Here is a 17,775-nt window from a genome sequence, read left to right on the forward strand (position 1 = left end):
AGGACAGTGGCTACCACCATCCTGGGCTGCCCTGGACCCAGCCCTACACTGAGCACCCCACCCAAACTCCCAGGGGACATGTGAGCTGGGGTTCAGGTTAGGAACTTCCAGACAAAGCTGATGGACGAATTGGCCCCCAGCACAAGCCCCATCCACAAGCCTGGCCTGTTCACCAGAGGCTTTCTCCATGCCAGAAACTAGTCTGAGTGCTTTGCCTAACAACCCCGTGAAGCAGGTGTCATTACTTTCACCTTTTATAAATGAGTAAACTGAGGCCTGTTAGCCAAGTTGGTAACATGCAAGATTTATGGGAGCTAGGGACTTACTTCGCTGGTGGTGCAGTGGTTAAGACTCTGCACTTCCACTACAGGTGGTGTGGATTCGATTCCTGGTTGGGGAACTAAGCTCCCATATGCCACCTGGCATGGGTTGCCCAAAAATAAATAAAGACTTACAGGAGCCACCTGTGTCTCTATTATGCCATTTTGGGGGTGGGTGGTATGGGTAGAGGGTGCCAGAGATAAGATCTCAGCTTCAGCTACATGTCTATTTTTTATTCAATATATTAAATATATTAATCAGAAAAGTCACATACTATAAATCCAGGAAAATACACAAATATAAATGTCAGAATCTGTCATTTGTCTTCCTCCTAGAGTGAGTCTATGTACACGTGGAAGGAGGGCAGGAAGAGAGCAAGTAGGAGGTGGCTGCTGGGGGCCCATTCCTCCTCCCAACCCCACTCCCACCTCAACCTCTTCCTTCCTGTATTTACAGCAGCATTCGGCTTATTTACAGCATGGCGGTGTGTGTGTGTTAAAAACGGTTTATCTTACAAAAACATGACGACTAGGGCTGGGCTGGGGGGGTAAGACAAATAGTAAGGGTCACCCCTGTGAATGCATCCCTCTCCCCCAGGCCATGAGCTCCCTGCTGACCTCCCACAGAACAGGGGGAGGGGCAGCCAGTCTGCAGCTCAGGCCCAGGCCGGGGTGATGCTCTGGGGGTCCGTGGGCCATAGGCTAAAGGCACGTGGGGTGGCATTATGAGCGTGCACACCAAGTGCACGCATGTTCCCGGGCCAGGGTCAGAAGGGCAGTGTGTCCATAAAGATCTTGTCGACGATGGGTGGAGGGGGCACCAAGTCCTCCAGCTTGAGGTAGAAGATGCGCTGCAAGCCCTGGGTGCACAGGGTCCTCAGCTCGGGCAGCTTGCCCAGCAGGCGCGACAGGCAGCTGGCCGGCTGGGGCTCACCCGCCTCGGCCGAGACGTGCTCCTTCAGGCAGCTGGCAATGCGGTTCTGCAGCTCCTCTACCCGGCGAGGCTCCTGCAGCCCATGTCGGTCTGCGGTGGAGGGGGGACAAGGTGTGGGATTAGACGCACTGCCCAGAACCAGACACCCCTCTCCCCTGCAGAGTTGGCTGCCCCCAGGTCTCTGGAGCTACTGCTACTGACCATCTCCCATGCCCCCCTGCACTCCACACAAGCACAGGAGCCCCACCAGAAGCCCAGCAAAGCAGCAATGCTCGTCATCCTCATCTTCCAAGGGACAAAGTGAGGCCCAGAGAGGTCCCAAGACTTGCCTAAGGTCACAAAAAGGAAATAAAACCTTAAGCAGGTTTCTGACTAGCCCAGTATTGTTTTTTTGGTTTCTGGTTGTCCCCACCCCAGATGGTAAAGAATCTGCCTGCAATGCAGGAGACCAAAGTTTGATCCCTGTGTCAGGAAGATCCCCTGGAGAAGGGAATGGCTACCCATTCTAGAATTCTTGCCTGGAGAAGTCCATGGACAGAGGAGCTTGGCAGGCTACAGTCCATGGGGTTGCAAAGAGCTGGACATGACTGAGCGACTAACACCCCAGACTATTGTGAGAAACCTTGGCTTTGTGTAGCAACATTACAGATGTCACCTCCAGAGAAAGCAGGCCTCAAAACCTAGTGCTCTCTCTGCAGCCAAAAGTACCTTGGATTCTGTCCTACAGTTTTTTTGGTACTACGTAGCCTTGTGAAACTTAAAAAATTAACTGAAAAGGGGCAGGGGAAGTCCCCTACCAGGGACTTAAGTGGTGCAGTGGTTAAGAATCCGCCTTGCAACACAGGAGACAGGGGTTTGCTCCCTGGTGGGGGAACCAAGATCCCACATGCCTCAACTATCAAGGCCCATGTGCTCTGTGGCTCACGTACCATAACTAGAGAGTCCTTGCGCCACGACAAAAGATCCCGTGTGCCACAACTAAGACCTTACGCAGTCAAATAAATGAGTAAATATTTTTTTAAAAGAGAGAGAGAGATGGGGCAGATTCTGGTGCTTTAACAAATAAAGACCTGAAAACCTCCACATTTAATGCCAAAAACTCGTATCTTGCACAATTACGTTTACATATTTACATGAAGTACACAACCAGCAAAGCTAATCAGTGCTATAAGCAGTCAAGGTGGCAGCTACCCTTCGGGCAGCTAATGACTAAAAAGCGGGCACAAGGAAGGGTTCTGGGGTACTGGTCATGGCTATTTCTTTTTTAAAGTATAATTTTAGTTATTTATTTATATTTGGCTGTGCTGGGTCTCTGTTGCTCCGTGGGCTTTCTCCAGTTGCAACAAGCAGGGGCTATTCTCTAGTTACGGTGCACAGGTTTCTCATTGTAGGGCTTGTCGTATTGCGGAGTACAGGCTCTGGAGCAGGAGAGTTTCAACACCTGCAGCTCATGGGCTTCAATAGTTGTGATTCCTGGGCTCTAAAGCACAGGCTCAGTAGTTAAGGCACACGCGCTTAGGTGCTCCACAGCATGAGGGACTCTCCCAGATCAGGGATTGAACCTGTGTCTCCTGCGTTGGCAGGCGGATTCTCTACCACTGAGGCACCAGGGAAGCCCTGTGTCTGTTTCTTGATCTATTTGTTGTTTATGTGCATACACTTTGTGAAAATTTCCATGCAACATGATTCAGTAAGATTAAAAAAAAAAAAAACCCAAACTTTAGGCCACACATGACACCTACACAGTTAGGATCTTGAGTAGTCTGGGCTACGTCAGGGGCTGAGGGTTTGCCGTCAGCCACAGCTAGGCCTGAAACCCGGCCCTGCCAACCACCAACTGCATTGCCCTGAGCCACACCTGCCCTCTCTGCACCTCGTCACCCTCACCCCACAATGCAGGAGGCCCAGGAAACACCAGATGCTGGTACATCCAGAGCCAGGCCCTCAGGCCTTCCCCATCTCCCTGGGTCTGGAGACCGGCCTCCCACCTGTGATGAGGACAAGCGCGGAGAGGCAGGCGAAGGCAGGGATGTCGACCACCAAGCTGTGCAGGGAGCGAGAGAAGGCCAAGATGCTGTCGATCCAGTCCCCGAAGCCACGGGCACATTGCAGGCGGTGCAGCACCAGGCCTGAGCAGAAGATGAGCTTCCCTTCGGCTGGTTTAGACCTGGCAGGTGGGGTGCAGACAGCTGTTAGGGGGGCTGGAGGGCAGGGCACCAGCTGAGGGCTGAGCACACAGTGGGACGCTCACCGGTAGGCCAGACGGAGGATAAAGAGCTCCAGAAAGGCGGACTCCAGCAGCAGGTCCTGGTCTCCGGGAGACAGTTCAGCAAAGCCGGGGATCTTCTCGGCCCACTTGCGAATCACCTCCAGGGAACCCGAGAGCAGGTCGTAGAACTGCTGCACGTCCCCAGCATCCTCTTTCCCGAAGTGGGGCAGCGCCAGCTCCTGGAACTGGCAGGTGGTCCAACGAGGTCAGACCCCAGAAAGAGCCCCACACCTAGGCGGCCGTGTACAGCTGTGTCATACCCTGGGATGCCAGATCCCAAGGGTGAGAATGGAGCCGAGATCCCGCCCACGCTTGCTTGCCAACTCTCGCCTATTAACCCAGAGCCGAGGCTGCTGGAAGGAGCGCTTTTTTTTTTTTTTAATTGGCCACCGCCCAGAGGGGTACATTTTTCCATCTGGTCAGCCTAGAGGGGCCAACCCTCTTTTCGATCTGTGGAACTAGGGGCTGGCGGGTGGCTTTTCTCATGTGTAGGAAGTGCCAAATGTGGGCTGGGCAGGGCCTCACCTTGGAGTAGTCCAGTTTAGAAGTGCTGGGCCCCGAGTCCAGGTGCGCCCGGACCAGGGAGGTGAGTAGGTGGGCTGGGGAGGTTTCTGGGGGCTGCTTGGGCTTTGAAGGGAGCCGACCCCGCCGTCCTTTCAGGCTGTCTGTCCGGACAACTGCAGAGAAAAGGGCTGGAGTGAGGCAGGGAGAAAGGGGCCCAGGGAAAGGACTCCCAGCCCAAGCTGTGCACCCCGGTACTAAAAGCATGCCGAAGTATGAGGAGCTAGAGCCCCCGAGAACCCAGGGGACCCTGCAGCGATCTCCACTCCCACAAGGCAGGCAGGTGGACTGGAGGCAGGGGAGGACAGAAGGCCCAGGCACGCCCTCCCTTGCGGCCCACCAGGACAGATGTCCAGGGGGGGCGGTCTGCAGGCCCCACCCCACTCCAGCCCATCTCTGTCCCTCGGGGCCTGTCCCAACCACCCACCTTCCTTCACCATGCCCACGGCCAGGCACTTCTGGAAGCGGCAGAACTGGCAGCGGTTTCGCCGCCTCTTGTCCACAGGGCAGTCCTTGTTAGCCAGGCAGATGTACTTGGCATTTTTCTGCACTGTGCGCTGGAGGGGGCCAACACGGAACAGGCTGTCAGAGTGTGGGGTGGGGGTGGGGGAGAGCCAGGGGAGGGGACTGTCCAGATCCTACTGCCATTGCAGACAAAAGCGCTCTCTGTTCACAACTATTTTTCTAACATTTGGGTGGCAGGGGAGGATAAGATGGATGGGTTGGGGGAGGAAGAAAAAAAGTCTTGGGGACACTGGGGGAGGGTTTGGCCTTACCCTCAGGACGCAGGATGAGGGGCGAAGGGCTCCCCAGCAGCCCAGACACTGACACTTCTTAACGTGCCTGTGTCCGCCTGCCCCTTCCCTGAGGCAGACACGAGAGGCTGAGGAGGGGCCAGGGCTGGGGCCGGGCAGGGAGGCAGGCACCCAGCACTGGGACAAACACGCAGCCTGTTCCCAAGTCCACCCCCAGCCCTCCAGCACCAAGCCCTCTCCTCGCATCCTTTCATCTCGTGCCAAGAACACGAGTGCCTGGGCCCCCCCTTCCCACCAGGACCTTGAGTAGGGGGAGGCCAGACAGAGGAAAACCAGAGGCTAGCCACAGAAACTCCCCCTCCAGGGTAACCCCACAGCCTCACCCTCTGCCCCACTGTCGCCCCTCCCTCCATCTCTCCACCACCCCAGGGTCAGCATGAAAGGTCCCAGGTCCCTGTTCCTAGGATGGCAGCCCACCGGGCCAAGCCTGCCCTCTTCCTAAAGAGCAGACTTGTTGGAAGGAGAGCCCAAGCGAAGCCACCACAAAGCCTGCTGGGGTGAGAGATCAGCCTGCCCCACTTCTCATAAAAAGCTACACCCAGGGCAGCCCAGTACCTTGAAGAAGCCTTTGCAGCCCTCACAGGTGCGGACCCCATAATGCTGGCAGGAAGCATTGTCCCCACACACAGCACAGCGGCCCTCGCTTCCACCCGGAGCCCCACTCCGGGCCTTGGCAGAGGTCACAGGCGCGTCCAGCCTCCCTGAGCCATCAAGGTGGGGAGAAGTGGGCACCAGGCCTGGGAACGCTGTTTGCATGGAATAGCTCTCTCCCTCCCCCAGCTGGTGGGCGGCCTGCGAGGGGAACAGCTTCAGGGGGCTTGGGGCCAGGCTGGGACTGGGGCCGGGGGGAGGGCTGAAGGAAAAGAAGGCCGGCGGCTGGGGGGGCCCAGAAGCCTTGGGCAGCTGCTCTGTCCATGCCCGCAGGCCTTCGTAAGTCTGGCTGGGCGAGAAGGGGCCAAAGGAGCCATCCCAGGGAGAGAGCTGGGGAGGCTGGAAGCTGGGCGTGGATGGTGACGGTGCAGAGCAGGGACTGCCATAGTAGTCAGAGCCGCTGGAGGACAGGGTCTCGTCCAGAGGGCCACTCAGCGTGCCAGGGTAGCAGCCGTACACCTGGAAGTCCTCGAACTTGAAGGAAGCAGAGGCTGGGGAGGTGGCTGACGATGAGGACGTGGAGGAGGCCGAGGAGGAGGCCGAGGAGCACGGCTGGGCTGTGCCTGACAGTTGGTAGAGGAAGGTGTCAAACTCCCCTGTGTAGCCGTCCATGAAGGTGCTGAAGCTGGGCAAGGCGGTAGGGACAGCGGGGGCTGCCTCGGGGCTGGCCAGGTCCATGGTGGGCTTGCTGAGCTCAGGGGTCAGGAGGTCGCCTGCCAGGTGGTCACGGGGTCCTGGGCTTGGTGCTGGTGTCCCATACTGGGCTTGGATACAGGGCATCTCTGGAGAGGGAAGAGACCAAAGTGGGGGGAGAGGGAAGTCAGTAAGAGAGGCCTGAAGCCTGACCTCTAAGTATAGGTCCTTGAGCGGCCAGGAGGCAGGACTCCCAGCCAGACATGGGACACTGAGGCGTTAAGGCCATGGCCCACCACAGAACCCAGGAATCCTTGGTACCTGGTCAGAGCACCACCTCAATGTCCATGTCACAAAGCCCCTAGGCAAGGTCCCAGCAAGGGTGGGCTCAAGTCGGAAGGCCAACCACACCCCGGGCAGCCTGGGAACCCTAGGGAGGGCATGTAGCCAGCATTTCTCTGCTGGAACAGGGAAAAGCTGTGTTCGTCCAGCCCCCTGCCTCTCCCTAACCGAGTAAGGCGCGGGTGGGGGCTGGGAGAAGGGTGGGTGGGAGAGGCAGCCAGGCAAAGCCAGAGCCCAGTCCTGGGAGCAGATACGCCGTTCCTCCAACCTGGCACTTCTGGGAATATTCCCAGGCATGGCTCAGCCTCTGCAAAACCCCCTCCTGTCCTCCCCCCACAGTGCCTGAGCTGAAGAACAACATCCTGCAAATGGAAGAGGAGCTGAGAGTGAAGGCCCAGTTGCCTATGAAAGCAGCCAAGACAGCAATTAGCCTCTCCCTACCCCCATCCCCAACCCCACCCTCACCCTACATACTGAGCAAAGGCTGTAGATCCCACGCGCACCCCGGTCCTGCCATCTGGGGATGGGCACCCACTCTACATTGCCTGGGATGCTCTCAGAAGGAAAGAGCAAAGGAGCCCGACCTCCTTCCCCAGTACCCCAAGGGATCAGGTAACTGGGATCCAGACCTTTAAAAGGCCATATGCTGGAGGGCGGAGTGTGGCGGGGAGAGCAGCCCCTGGACTTCGAGTCCTGAAAAGGAACTTCTCTGCTTTCCCGCAGCATCTCCCCCTATTATTTTTACGAGAGCACTCAGAGTCCAGCAGACTACCTGAGGTGGCTGTGTAGGGCAGAGGAGAAGTCTGCTGGGGGTGATGGAAGTCTGGGTCCCTCCACTAAGCAGTTCTGTGCCCTGAAGAACCCAGGAGCTCAGACAAAGGGGGCTTACACCCCCTCAAATCTGGAGGAATCTGAAGGAGCAGAGAGAATCATTCAGGGGGGATCTTTAAGTTCACAGACAAGTCAAAAGCTAACACAGAGAGGAGGTTCTCATCCTACCTCCTTGCCTTGTCTCCGTGACCCTAGCCTCATCAGTCAGGGAGGGAGGCTGGGGAAGAAAGCAAGCTGAAACAGGGCGTGCCATGACCAAGGGGGACAGCAGGAGGGGGCAAAAGCTGGCATTACCTCCTGGCCAAGAGCCTGGGGAGTTCTCCCGTAATAGGCTTTCTCCTGCCTCCTTGGGCCCTGGACAGGGCAGCTCCACCCCCGTCCTGACACTCCCACAACCAATCCAGACAACAGAGCCCCTAGAAACTTTGGCCCCACCAACCAGTGGCGCCCATCCATAGGCATAAAGTACCTGCAAGCGATAAGGCTGGCCCCGTCTGTCTGCGCTAAGACAGCCTGGCAGGGAAGGCTTTGGGGTGGAGTAAAAGAGGCAGCAGCTACGCAGGACTGGGCTGGGCATTCCAGCCTTATTCAAATCCCGTTTCTCCACTTGGAAGTCCCACATCCGGATCAACCCCCACCAAACTACCCCCACTCCTGCCTTCATGCAGGTACTTAATGACACAAGATATGGACCTCCATCCAGCCTTTGGCAGGGACACACGGAGAAGGAAGAGGCGGGGTTGAAGGAAGGAGCAAGGAGAATCCGGCTACAGGCAGGTCTTGGCAACAATGTGGTTTGCACCTGTTGTGCTAAACAAGCCTCAGGCTGCACCCTACCTGTCTGATCCGACAGAGACTGGGGAAGGGGATTCTCTAGGTGGTACCCCACCAGAAACTCCAACATCAGCAACTTCAATCAAGGATCCCCAAGGACGAAGCTTTCCACCTCTCTCTCTCTCACACACACACACAGATTCAAGCTACATTAAAAAACAATCTTCCCTACGCTTCCAGAGACTGTGCTCTGCCCTAAGAAGCCTCTTTTATTCCAACACGCACCAGCACCCCCTCCACAGTTCAGTCACCAATGTTAAGCCATTTGCTCGGACAATCCAGACCTCTCCTAAGATAGTTCAGGCAGAAACTTCCAACTGGGGAACCCTAGAAACTAACCCACAGCATTAAGAATGAGTGTTAAGAAAACAACTACGGGTATAGGAGTGAGCTGACAAGCTGAGGAGGAGACCCTTTTGGAAATCCAATCCTGGAAGGAGTCGGATCCCAGCAGCCCAAAACTCTGTGCACCTTTCCCAGCACTGCACTGAGACCCCCATCAGCAACTAACTCCTGGGAGCCCTGTGCCAACTAAGGGAGCCTGGGAGACTGAACTCTAGACAGCCTCCTACTGAACAAGTCTCCACTGCAGGCGCCAACTGAACTCTGTGGCTTCCACCTTGCACAGACCCCCGCCTCCCCAACACACACACACAACACCCAGCAGACTCCAGTCCCATCTGGGTCTTCATCCCGTTCCAACCCCTAACCCCCCCAGCCAGAGTTGCAGCCTATACTCGCCCTCCTTCATGCTAACCCCAAAACATTCTTTCGGTCCTCGCAAACACTTATCTCCTTCATGCAACACCCCCCGCCCCTCCCTGCCACAAAACCAAAACGGAGAGCCCCGCTGAGATGCACGCTTTCCAGGGGGCACCTACCCGGCTGGCTTCTGCTCCCCCTGCCCGGGACCGGCGCCCCAAGTCGCAGCCTGGTCCCGCGTACGCTCCCGCTGTCTTGCACACTCCCCCAACTTTCGCAGCCTCCACCACTGGGACTCCCGGCCGCGCCGGACCCTGCTCTTAAGCGCTCCGTGACGCACGGGGAGGGGCGGGGGCGCCACTGACGCACGCGGCCCGGCGAGCTTTGGCCATACAAGGGCGCGGGGGGCGGCGCGGTTCCGGCGGGAGGCGGCCAGGGGGAGGCGCGGGGCCGGGGAGCCCGAGGGGGCGGGGCGAGAGGGGGGGCCTGGAATGTCTGCGCGCGTGACGCACGCGGGGTTCCATTGACGCAGGGAGCGCGGATTGTTTGATCTATAAATAGTCCCCTCGCGCCCGCCGCGCCAGCTAAAAATAGCAGCTCGCAGACTCGCAAGGCTCCGCTGGCCGGACCCAGGAACACAGGCCCCCGGGGCAGAAAACAGGCCCGAGGGCCAGAACCCGAGAAGAGGGCGCTCTAGCTCCGAGGCCGCGGGGCTTCCCCGGACGAGGATCTCCTCACCCTCCGGGTGCTCCTGGGAGCCACGACTGCGCCTGGCTCCGCCTCTGCACCTTCCCCAGCCTTCCCTGCTGGCTTGGGGTGCCACTGCCCGGCTGGGCGGCGCGGGCAGGCCTTGGGCTGGGCAACTCAGGGACGCGTCCCGGGGAACCAGCCGGGTCTCGAGTTGAGAGGTTGGCTAGGGACGTCAGACACCACAGTACCCACCACACAGACACACACTTACTCCCTACTTCCTCTCCCCAATTTCTTATGCAAAGTACCTTCTAGAGGGTAGGGATTCGCCAGGCCAGAGACAGGCCAATGCTGTGCTTCACAGCTGAACTAGATTTCTCACCACTATCCTCCCCGGTCCCTGACAGGGTGAGAGCACTCTAATTGGGAAATTACCGAATTTCAGAACCGGGTGGAGCCTGAGAAATCTTATCGAATTTGTGCCGACTCTTCCCCATTTTATAAATAAACGGGCTCAGAGAAATAATGACACTTGCTCAAGGTCACAGAGCAAGGTGGTGGCACACTGGGGTGGAGCCTGACTACATCTCTAGGGGATCCCTTCACACCCCGCCCCCCGCTCCGCTGCCCACGATCCCTCCCTCCCACCTCACTTCCAGCACCTGCAGGCAGTTGTCTTTCACGTGCACGAGGGCACAGGCCAGGCTGCAGCCACCTGCAGCCTTTCCTAGATAGGGCTGTCACCCCTTGCCTCCCTAGGGTGCCCCAAGTCTGGAAAGCCAACACCTTTGATAAGACAGGAAGGAAAAAAGGCTAATATTTAAGAGAAGAGAGCCCCTCCCCTCCCCCTGTCCACACTGAGCCTGTGACCAAGGACGCCACTCTCGCTTCCCCTGGTCACCCAACAGCACTTCCCTCTACCCTGGAGGCACTTCCTGCTCCTCACTTCCATTCTCACCTCCCTCTCAGGTTTCCCACACTCTGCTCTCCAGCCCTCAGTTCTGCCCACTCAAAGGTCCCACCAGCACTTCCAACATCACCCATTCTCCACCATCTGCTGTCTCTGCACTCCTTGCCCACCACCAATCTCTGCTTTTGAAGCCTCACACGCTACTTTTCACTTTCTTCTGAAATCATACTTTGATACTGCAGCCATGGCCCGTGCCTCACTGGCACCCAAAGGCAGCAGAGCATCTGAGTGAAGCCAGTGACTTGCCCTTTTCCCTGCCCACACCCACTAAGAAACTGCCCGTTCACCAATTGTCTCCTCTTCACACCCTACAGTCCACGACGGATGGAGCAGGCTCCGTGTAGTAACATCAGTATCTTTCAGTCAGAACCTAGATAGCGCCCCCATCGCAGCATACGCTCTCAACACGGACCAGTGTTTGGAGAGCTCTGGCCTTTGTTAAACCGTCTTCCAAAGACCCTTCAAGGCCACCTTCATGAAGGTGAAGTGTGGATAGGATGATCTTTAACCAAAGTTTTGTTTTTCTTTGTCTTAGGCTTTTGCATTGAGATATTACTTGGGAAAAACACGAATTCCACAGCTTAAACCTGCTTTGAAACCACTAATATAATTCATGTCTTCCCATTTTGCAGATTAGGACCCAAGGGCACCCAGAAGAGCTGCACCTTGCTCAGAAGCACAGGCAAGTCTGGGCTGGTGAAACTAATCCAGTCACGTCACAGGCTGGTTTCCCCACCTAGCCCCCCTCCCCACCCACCCCAGCAGAGCCTTCCTCAGAAAAGAAAACAATTCTAGTATGGTAGCAAAAGTTGATTATTCAGGTCAATGTTCTTCCCTCCAAACCTCACCACCAAAACACAAAACAAAAACAGGTGTATTAGCTGCAGCCTTAACGGCTCTTTGAAAGCTGAATCAGCAGCCTTGAGCCCTAGCACCTCCTATATACCCCACCACTTTCCATTTGTAAAAAGCAACACAGACATTCCCTACTTTGTCTACCCAGAAGCCTCATGGAACTCAAGTGTGGTAAGGAGCAGTCCAGGTTCCCAGCCTACATCTCCACATCTAAGCATCTAGCCTCCAGAGCTGTGCTGGCAGCCCAGGGCCCACCTGGGCGGGAGATGGCAGGTTTGGAGGCAGTAGTCTTGCTGTCCCAAAGGCAGAGGGTGGGAGAGGCAAGAGCAGCTGCCACCTGGCCATACTTGTGGAGGTGGGGGATGCTAGGGTCTCAGAACACATTACGCTCTGAAAATAAGTAAGGAGAAAAGGGCAGAGTCCTATGGGAACATAGCCAGGAGCACCTAGCCTAAGACAGAAGGGAGAGGGACTGGGGGTCCTTAAGCTTCATCCCTGCCAGCCAGATGCCCTCCAGGGAGGGCGGCCTTGGGCTCCAAATCCAGAGAATCTTAGTAGAATCCAACGAAGGTGGAACTCTTGAAAACGCATAACAGATGCAAACTTTGGGAGGCCTAGAGCATAAACTGGTCCAAGGGCAGATGGAGACTCCAAGGGACCTCACTAAGTCCAACCGTTAAGATAAGCAAGGTCAGAGTGAACAGCTCATTGTAGGGGAGATAAGGGGTGGAAAGTGACAGGTAATAACCATGGGAGGAGAGGTATCCAAAACTTTTGAGGTGAGGACCAGAATGTAAGGCAGGGCCAGGATAACTTGGGAAGGGCAGGGGAAGATGTCATGCTGGAGACAAGAGAGAGCTGCCCAAGGTCAGGCTCCCACAGCACGGCACAAGTGCTGTGCCAGCAGCACCGGGCTCCCCACTGTCCCAGTACAAAGAACTTGGGCTTCAACCTTCCCACCACCCACTGGGCACATTGTTCCTCTTCCTTCTACTCTAATCCCACTCACCTTCTAAGACTTCAGCTCATGCCACCCTCCTGGACCAGCCTGACTTGTAATAATAAGTACCTTCTCACCAGAAGATTTGGGGGTGTGAGGAGTAGGGAATACCAGTGAAGGATCAGACCTCGGCTTAGGACACTGCATGGATTCTTCCATTTCACCCTCTCCCTAATCTTCTAGGAATTACCACCTGCATTTTATAAATGAGGAGATGGAGGCTTAGGGGCCAGGAATCAGAACCCCCCACCCCCACCCCTGCTAACTCCCAGCTCTATGCTGGACCCACTGCCCTCAACTCTGAACTCCAGAGCTCTGGCTTCTGACCCCGTGAGCTATGAGTCTCATAAGTCTAACCACAGAGCCAAGTACACACATGGCCTGCAAACTGAAAACAGCAGTGCCTACGAGGAGGTCTCTGCGGGAACTGGAAGCATCCCAGTTCCTAGTCTGAATGATGGTCACCTGGGTGACCTATGAAAAAGTCATCAAACTATACACTCTCAAGATTTCACATCTATGGTTTGTATGCTTTTTTGAATGTATGTTATACTCTCAGAAATAAAATGTTTATTTACAAAATGTGCTCAGTCGTGTCTGACTCTTTGTGACCCCATGGACTGTAGCCTGCCAAGCTCCTCTGTCCATAGAATTCTCCAGGCAAGAATACTGGAGTGGGTTGCCATGCCCTCCTCCACGGGATCTTCCCAACCCAGGGATGGAACCCAGGTCTCCTATGTTGCAGGCATATTCTTTACCGTCTGATCCACCAGGGAAGCCCAAATAATCATGTCTAAATGGGAGAGAGACATCAATTCAAATGGATGCAGATGCCGCTGGCATTTACTGAAATCAGAAACGGAGGTTGTTTCTCACGTATTTGTTCTATCAACACAGATTCAGCATAGCTACGGTTAGGAGAGCCCACAGTATCTACACGAGAAAGGTCTCCTCTCCCAGTGTTTTCTGAATCGCTCAGCTAGGCCCTGGTCCCTGCCTGTCAAATCCTTTGCGGCCCACAGACTTATGTCCTCAGACCATCCCTCCCAGCAACCAATGTGTGAACGTGAAAGCAAGGCCCTGTCTCCCCTACCTTGGCAGGAGGCATCCTCAAACAGTACGTAGCCCAGGGCAGCCCCCAAATGGGCAGCCAGAGTGCACCATCATCCCCCAGGCAAGACGGTGGGTGAATAGGAGATGGAGGAAGTGGAACTGCACTGCCCCTTTCCCACACTGCCCCCACCCCCACCCCACAGTCAGGCTGGCCCCCGCCCCTGCTGAGCAAAGGGCAGGAACTTGCCCTACTTTCACCAAGACCATCCCCACCCATGGGCCTCCACACCCTTCCCGGGGGGTGGGCAGAGGGACTGAGCTCTGCCTCCTCCCCTACCGCCCCCCGGAGCTTCCCCTCCTGAGCCCCAGGACCCACCACCAGGCCTGACCGGCCACTTCCTCTTCCTGCCCAGGCATCGCATTGAGCAGGGGGATTTGCGCTGTGGGCAGGGAAGCGCTGCCTACTGCCCCAAGGGGCTGCCACATAAGGCTTTGGGAACTGGGGATGTGGGGTTAGGCCCAGGCCTGATCTCCTGGCCCTGGCCCAGGCCCTGCCATGACCAGGCGTGTTGTTCCCTCTGGGAAAACTGGCTCCCAAGGACACACAGGTCAGCCACTGCTATCCACGTCTCGCCCAGCCCCCAACAGGGCAAAAGATACAGGAACTCTCAGATGCATCTTTGACCAGGAGCCAGCAAGCCTGGTGTGTGACCCGGGCCAGTCCCTTGCCCTCTCCCAGAGCGTTTCCTCATCTGCCCAATGCTGACAACATCACAAGTCCCTGTGCTGTGAGAATTCCCTGACAGAAGGCAGAGGCTCCACAGTGAAACGGGAGCATTGTCTGGGGACCTGGGCTCTAGAGCAGGATCCTGTGGCAAGCACAGAAAGGAGACACCAGGGCCGTCAGCTCGACTAGGGGGCCCCACACCCTCCTCCTCCAAGAATCGGGAGACAAATAGTACCCCTGCCCCGCCTCTCCCCTCCAGGGCTGAGTAAAAGGAAATGAGAGTGTGTCCAGAGATGGGGCTCCACCCAGCACCAGGAAAATTCCAGACTGCACGCAGCAAGTACTCAATTGATACTCTGAAGATGGCTGGTTGATTAAGGAGATCAGACCTCTCACCACAGAGGTCATTTTCAGTCGAGTAATTTCTCCACCCCCAGCCCCGTCTCGGGCCAGAAGGAATCAACATACAGCATTAAAGAACAAGACCAGCCTTCAGGAAGAACATCCAGACAGAACTGAAAAGCACAGACAAGATCACGGAGTTCCTGGGGAAAAGCTGGCCCACGCCTCATTTGCACCCTCCGCAGCTCTCCTTCCGTCCCCCCAGGTTGCTCAGATCCTGGCCAGCTCCTCTCTCCCCCACCCTTGGAGGGTCTCCCACCACCTTGCGGAACATCAACAACCCACCAAGTTCTCCTGCCTCTGCCCAAGGTCTCCACCCAGCCTCCTTGGGCAAAATTTCAAATTCCAAAATAAAAACCCTCTGATAACGAGTCCCAGCCGGAAAGACTGATGCATTTTCCTATTGTTAAAGTATTTTTAGTCACAGCCTCTGGATTCGTTTAGAGACTCACGTTCAGAAAGGGAAAAAAAAATTTTTTTTTTTTTCGAGAACCAAGGAGGAGAACACGGAGCCTCCCACGTAAGAAGCTCCGCTTGTTCCACGCCGGCCCAGGCTCCTGGCCTGGCTCCCGGGGAGCGTGTTTGTGGCAAGCTGGTTGGCGGCTCCTCCAAGCCTCGCTCCGGCCCTGCTTCTCAGGCACCCAAGCAGCCGGGAAGCCAGGCTAGGAGGGCAGGGCAAGGGCCGAGGGCTCAGAGACATCAGTCTATGGGTTCAGATCCCAAGTCCCAACCAGCGAGGGGCCCGGGGGCCTTACCCAGGGACCAGTGCTGAGGGACCTGCCTGATAACCAGCTCTCCCCAGCGTCCCTCCCCAGCCTGAGCAGACCAGTGCCTTACCCAGGCCGGGCCAACAGGAGAGGAGGATTGAAGAGCCTGTTGCAGATCTCTGAGGAAGGAGACTTCCACGTCTCCTGGTTCTCAACCACAATGTGGTCCAAGTCCCACCATCCCAGGGCTGTCAAGCTTTCACTCTCATTCCTTGAGAGGATTGACCACCCTTGTTTCCCCCTCCATCCCTCCTCTTGAGGCCGAAGAAACCACAACTCAGACAGTCATGACGAAAAGAGATCCAAATGGCCCAGCCCCAGTGCCTTGGTTTCGCCATTCCTAAGACTCACCAGCTTCCTCCACGCGACCTGCTTTGATTCTCAGAGGTCCTGGACAACTGCACCAAGGGAGACTCCCAGGGCTGGTTGGGGCCTCTTCCTGGTGGCCTTGAGGAGCCCTGCGGAAGAGACGTGACCGCCCAGTCAGCCTGTCCTGCCGGCCGCGGCTGTGCACCAGCTGAGTGGGCTCAGGACGCGAAGCGGCCTCCACAGCAGCGTGTCCTTCTCTGTTTATATAGCTGAAACCAGAGCCGGCCTCTGGGGACGGGGGAGCTGCCTCGGAGCCCTCTTGGCTGAGGCCTGACTTTGGCCTGGGTCAGCGAGAGCCCAAAATAGTCAGCTGACGGGAGCCCCGGCGTGAGCGTGACCCTGGGCCCATGCCCGGGCCTGGCAGACAGGTGCCCACGTCACAAGACCAGCAGCTCTAGCGCTCATGGGGCCCCCTTGGCAGCCCCTCAGGGTGCCCCTGGCGGCATATCTGGCATGGGAATTCCACCCAATCACCTCCCTCATCCAGACAACAGACTGAATGCGAGGAATTCTGCCCACAGGAGCCACTGTGTACCCAGAGGGAAGGCCCGGCACTCAGGAGGCCGAGTCAGAGCTGAGGGCGGAGGTAGGGGCTGAGCAGAGGGAAAGTCACCCAGCCCGCTGCTGTCATCTTCACTCACGTGCTTCCTGCATCCAGACCTCCGGCTGACCAGGAACACCTGCCTCATCCACTTACAGTAACTCCTCTCCCCGCCCCGGCCCGCCCAAGTTGATGGCCCAGCGCCTGCTGCTATCAGGAGGCCAGGTGCATGCCCAGCCCAGCCCCCAGCACAGGAGGCCCTGGTTCCCAGGGCTGTCCCTCCTTCTCTGCAGGATTGGGGGGCTAGACACCCTGTCCTCTGCACCCCAGCCACCTTTCTGGACTCTCTGGCCCCTGAACACCAACGCCACATGAGGCAACAGTGTTTGGGGTTCCGGCGGGGATACTGAGCCAGCTCCCACTTCACCTGGTGGGGGGGTCTCTCAGAGATGGCTGAGAGGGGGCTGCTGCTTAGAGATGGCCCTCAGTTCTGGGGAAGGAAAAAGAATCACAGGGTCCCTGTCCAGGACACCAAGCTGAACTCCAGCTCTCTTGGGTAAAGATGTAATCAGGACTCTGGTACCCTTAGCCTCACCCCATCAACTTTCTGGAACCAGGCACATGCTGCCCTGGCAGCCATCACTCCCCACAACCCCATGACACCCAGGCCCAGAGGCCCCCCAAGCCTGTCCTGCTAAGAAAGTCAGGCTTCCCCCTTCCCCACCCCCGTACCACCCCCACTACCAAAGAAATCAGATCTCCCTGTGCCTAGCAGCGCCGCCTGCTACTTCTGCAGGGCTTCCCCCTCCATCCCCCAAACCACATCCGCTTCAAGCAGCTCCCACACCCACCTTGGCCCCCAACCACCTACTCAGGAGGCCCCAGGGGCATACAAAGGGCAACAGCAGGGCACTTACCAGTCTGGGTGGACCGACAGACCTTAGACAACAGTTGACCATCCCTAGGACCTTCGGGGCCTGGCAGAAGGAACCAACACCGGGGAGGAGCTGGGGTTGGCCTCTGTCCATGGTGGAGGCCTACAGAGGGAGTTGTGTGAGAGAGGAGAAATCAGCCGGCACGGCCATTCCCTGGAGACAGTACAGCCAGAAACAGACATGGGAACAGAGGCAGGACCCAGGCCATGACGGGGGACAGGCCAGCCCAAGGTGCCCCCTGAGCTGGGCATCAGAGGTTGGGGCCCACACCCCAAGCGAACAGCACTTGGGAACGTGGAGTGTGGCCAGGAGCTGCCAACAGTGTCTGGAGCATCTCCAGGCCCTGGAGACACAGCCCCTCAACCTTATACCCTACTCCTGGGTGCAGTGACAGGTGGTACCTCAACCCAGCTTTCAGCTCCTTGATGTACACAAAAGGACAGCTGGAGGTAGAGAAAAGGGAGCCACCATGAGGACAGAGCAGAACACCCCTCTCTCCTTATTGGGCTCCAACTTGGTCCCCAAAGCCTCACAGGCCCCCACAAGGCAAGAGGTCCATGCTTCTAGCTCTAGG

At 56.9% G+C, this 17,775-nt stretch overlaps 1 protein-coding gene and 1 long non-coding RNA gene across 5 annotated transcripts; one reads left to right on the top strand and one right to left on the bottom strand.

Annotated features, from left to right (window-relative positions):
- Positions 1 to 533: 533 nt before the first annotated feature.
- NR4A1 (nuclear receptor subfamily 4 group A member 1) lies at positions 534 to 17,291 on the bottom strand. Of its 4 annotated transcripts, none has more exons than XM_061416091.1 (8): positions 17,184 to 17,291; positions 15,708 to 15,814; positions 5,455 to 6,332; positions 4,512 to 4,641; positions 4,049 to 4,200; positions 3,506 to 3,708; positions 3,243 to 3,421; positions 534 to 1,344 (listed from the first exon to the last, which is right to left on the bottom strand). In XM_061416091.1, the coding sequence occupies exons 3-8, from the start codon at positions 6,328 to 6,330 to the stop codon at positions 1,088 to 1,090; spliced, it is 1,797 nt and encodes a 598-aa protein (XP_061272075.1). In that variant the 5' UTR covers positions 6,331 to 6,332; positions 15,708 to 15,814; positions 17,184 to 17,291; the 3' UTR covers positions 534 to 1,087. The 4 variants fall into 4 exon arrangements, with proteins under 4 accessions (XP_061272075.1, XP_061272077.1, XP_061272076.1 ...); XM_061416093.1 differs by lacking the exons at positions 15,708 to 15,814; positions 17,184 to 17,291 and adding exons at positions 7,525 to 7,573; positions 9,072 to 9,220; XM_061416092.1 differs by lacking the exon at positions 17,184 to 17,291 and having other exon boundaries at positions 15,708 to 15,891.
- Positions 6,330 to 8,371, top strand: LOC133247384 (uncharacterized). The gene is made up of 2 exons (XR_009736370.1): positions 6,330 to 6,696; positions 6,865 to 8,371. It is a non-coding gene; the product is annotated as an uncharacterized LOC133247384 (long non-coding RNA).
- Positions 17,292 to 17,775: the final 484 nt, after the last annotated feature.

This window comes from Bos javanicus, chromosome 5 (assembly GCF_032452875.1).
Source record: "Bos javanicus breed banteng chromosome 5, ARS-OSU_banteng_1.0, whole genome shotgun sequence".
Lineage (NCBI taxonomy): Eukaryota > Metazoa > Chordata > Mammalia > Artiodactyla > Bovidae > Bos > Bos javanicus.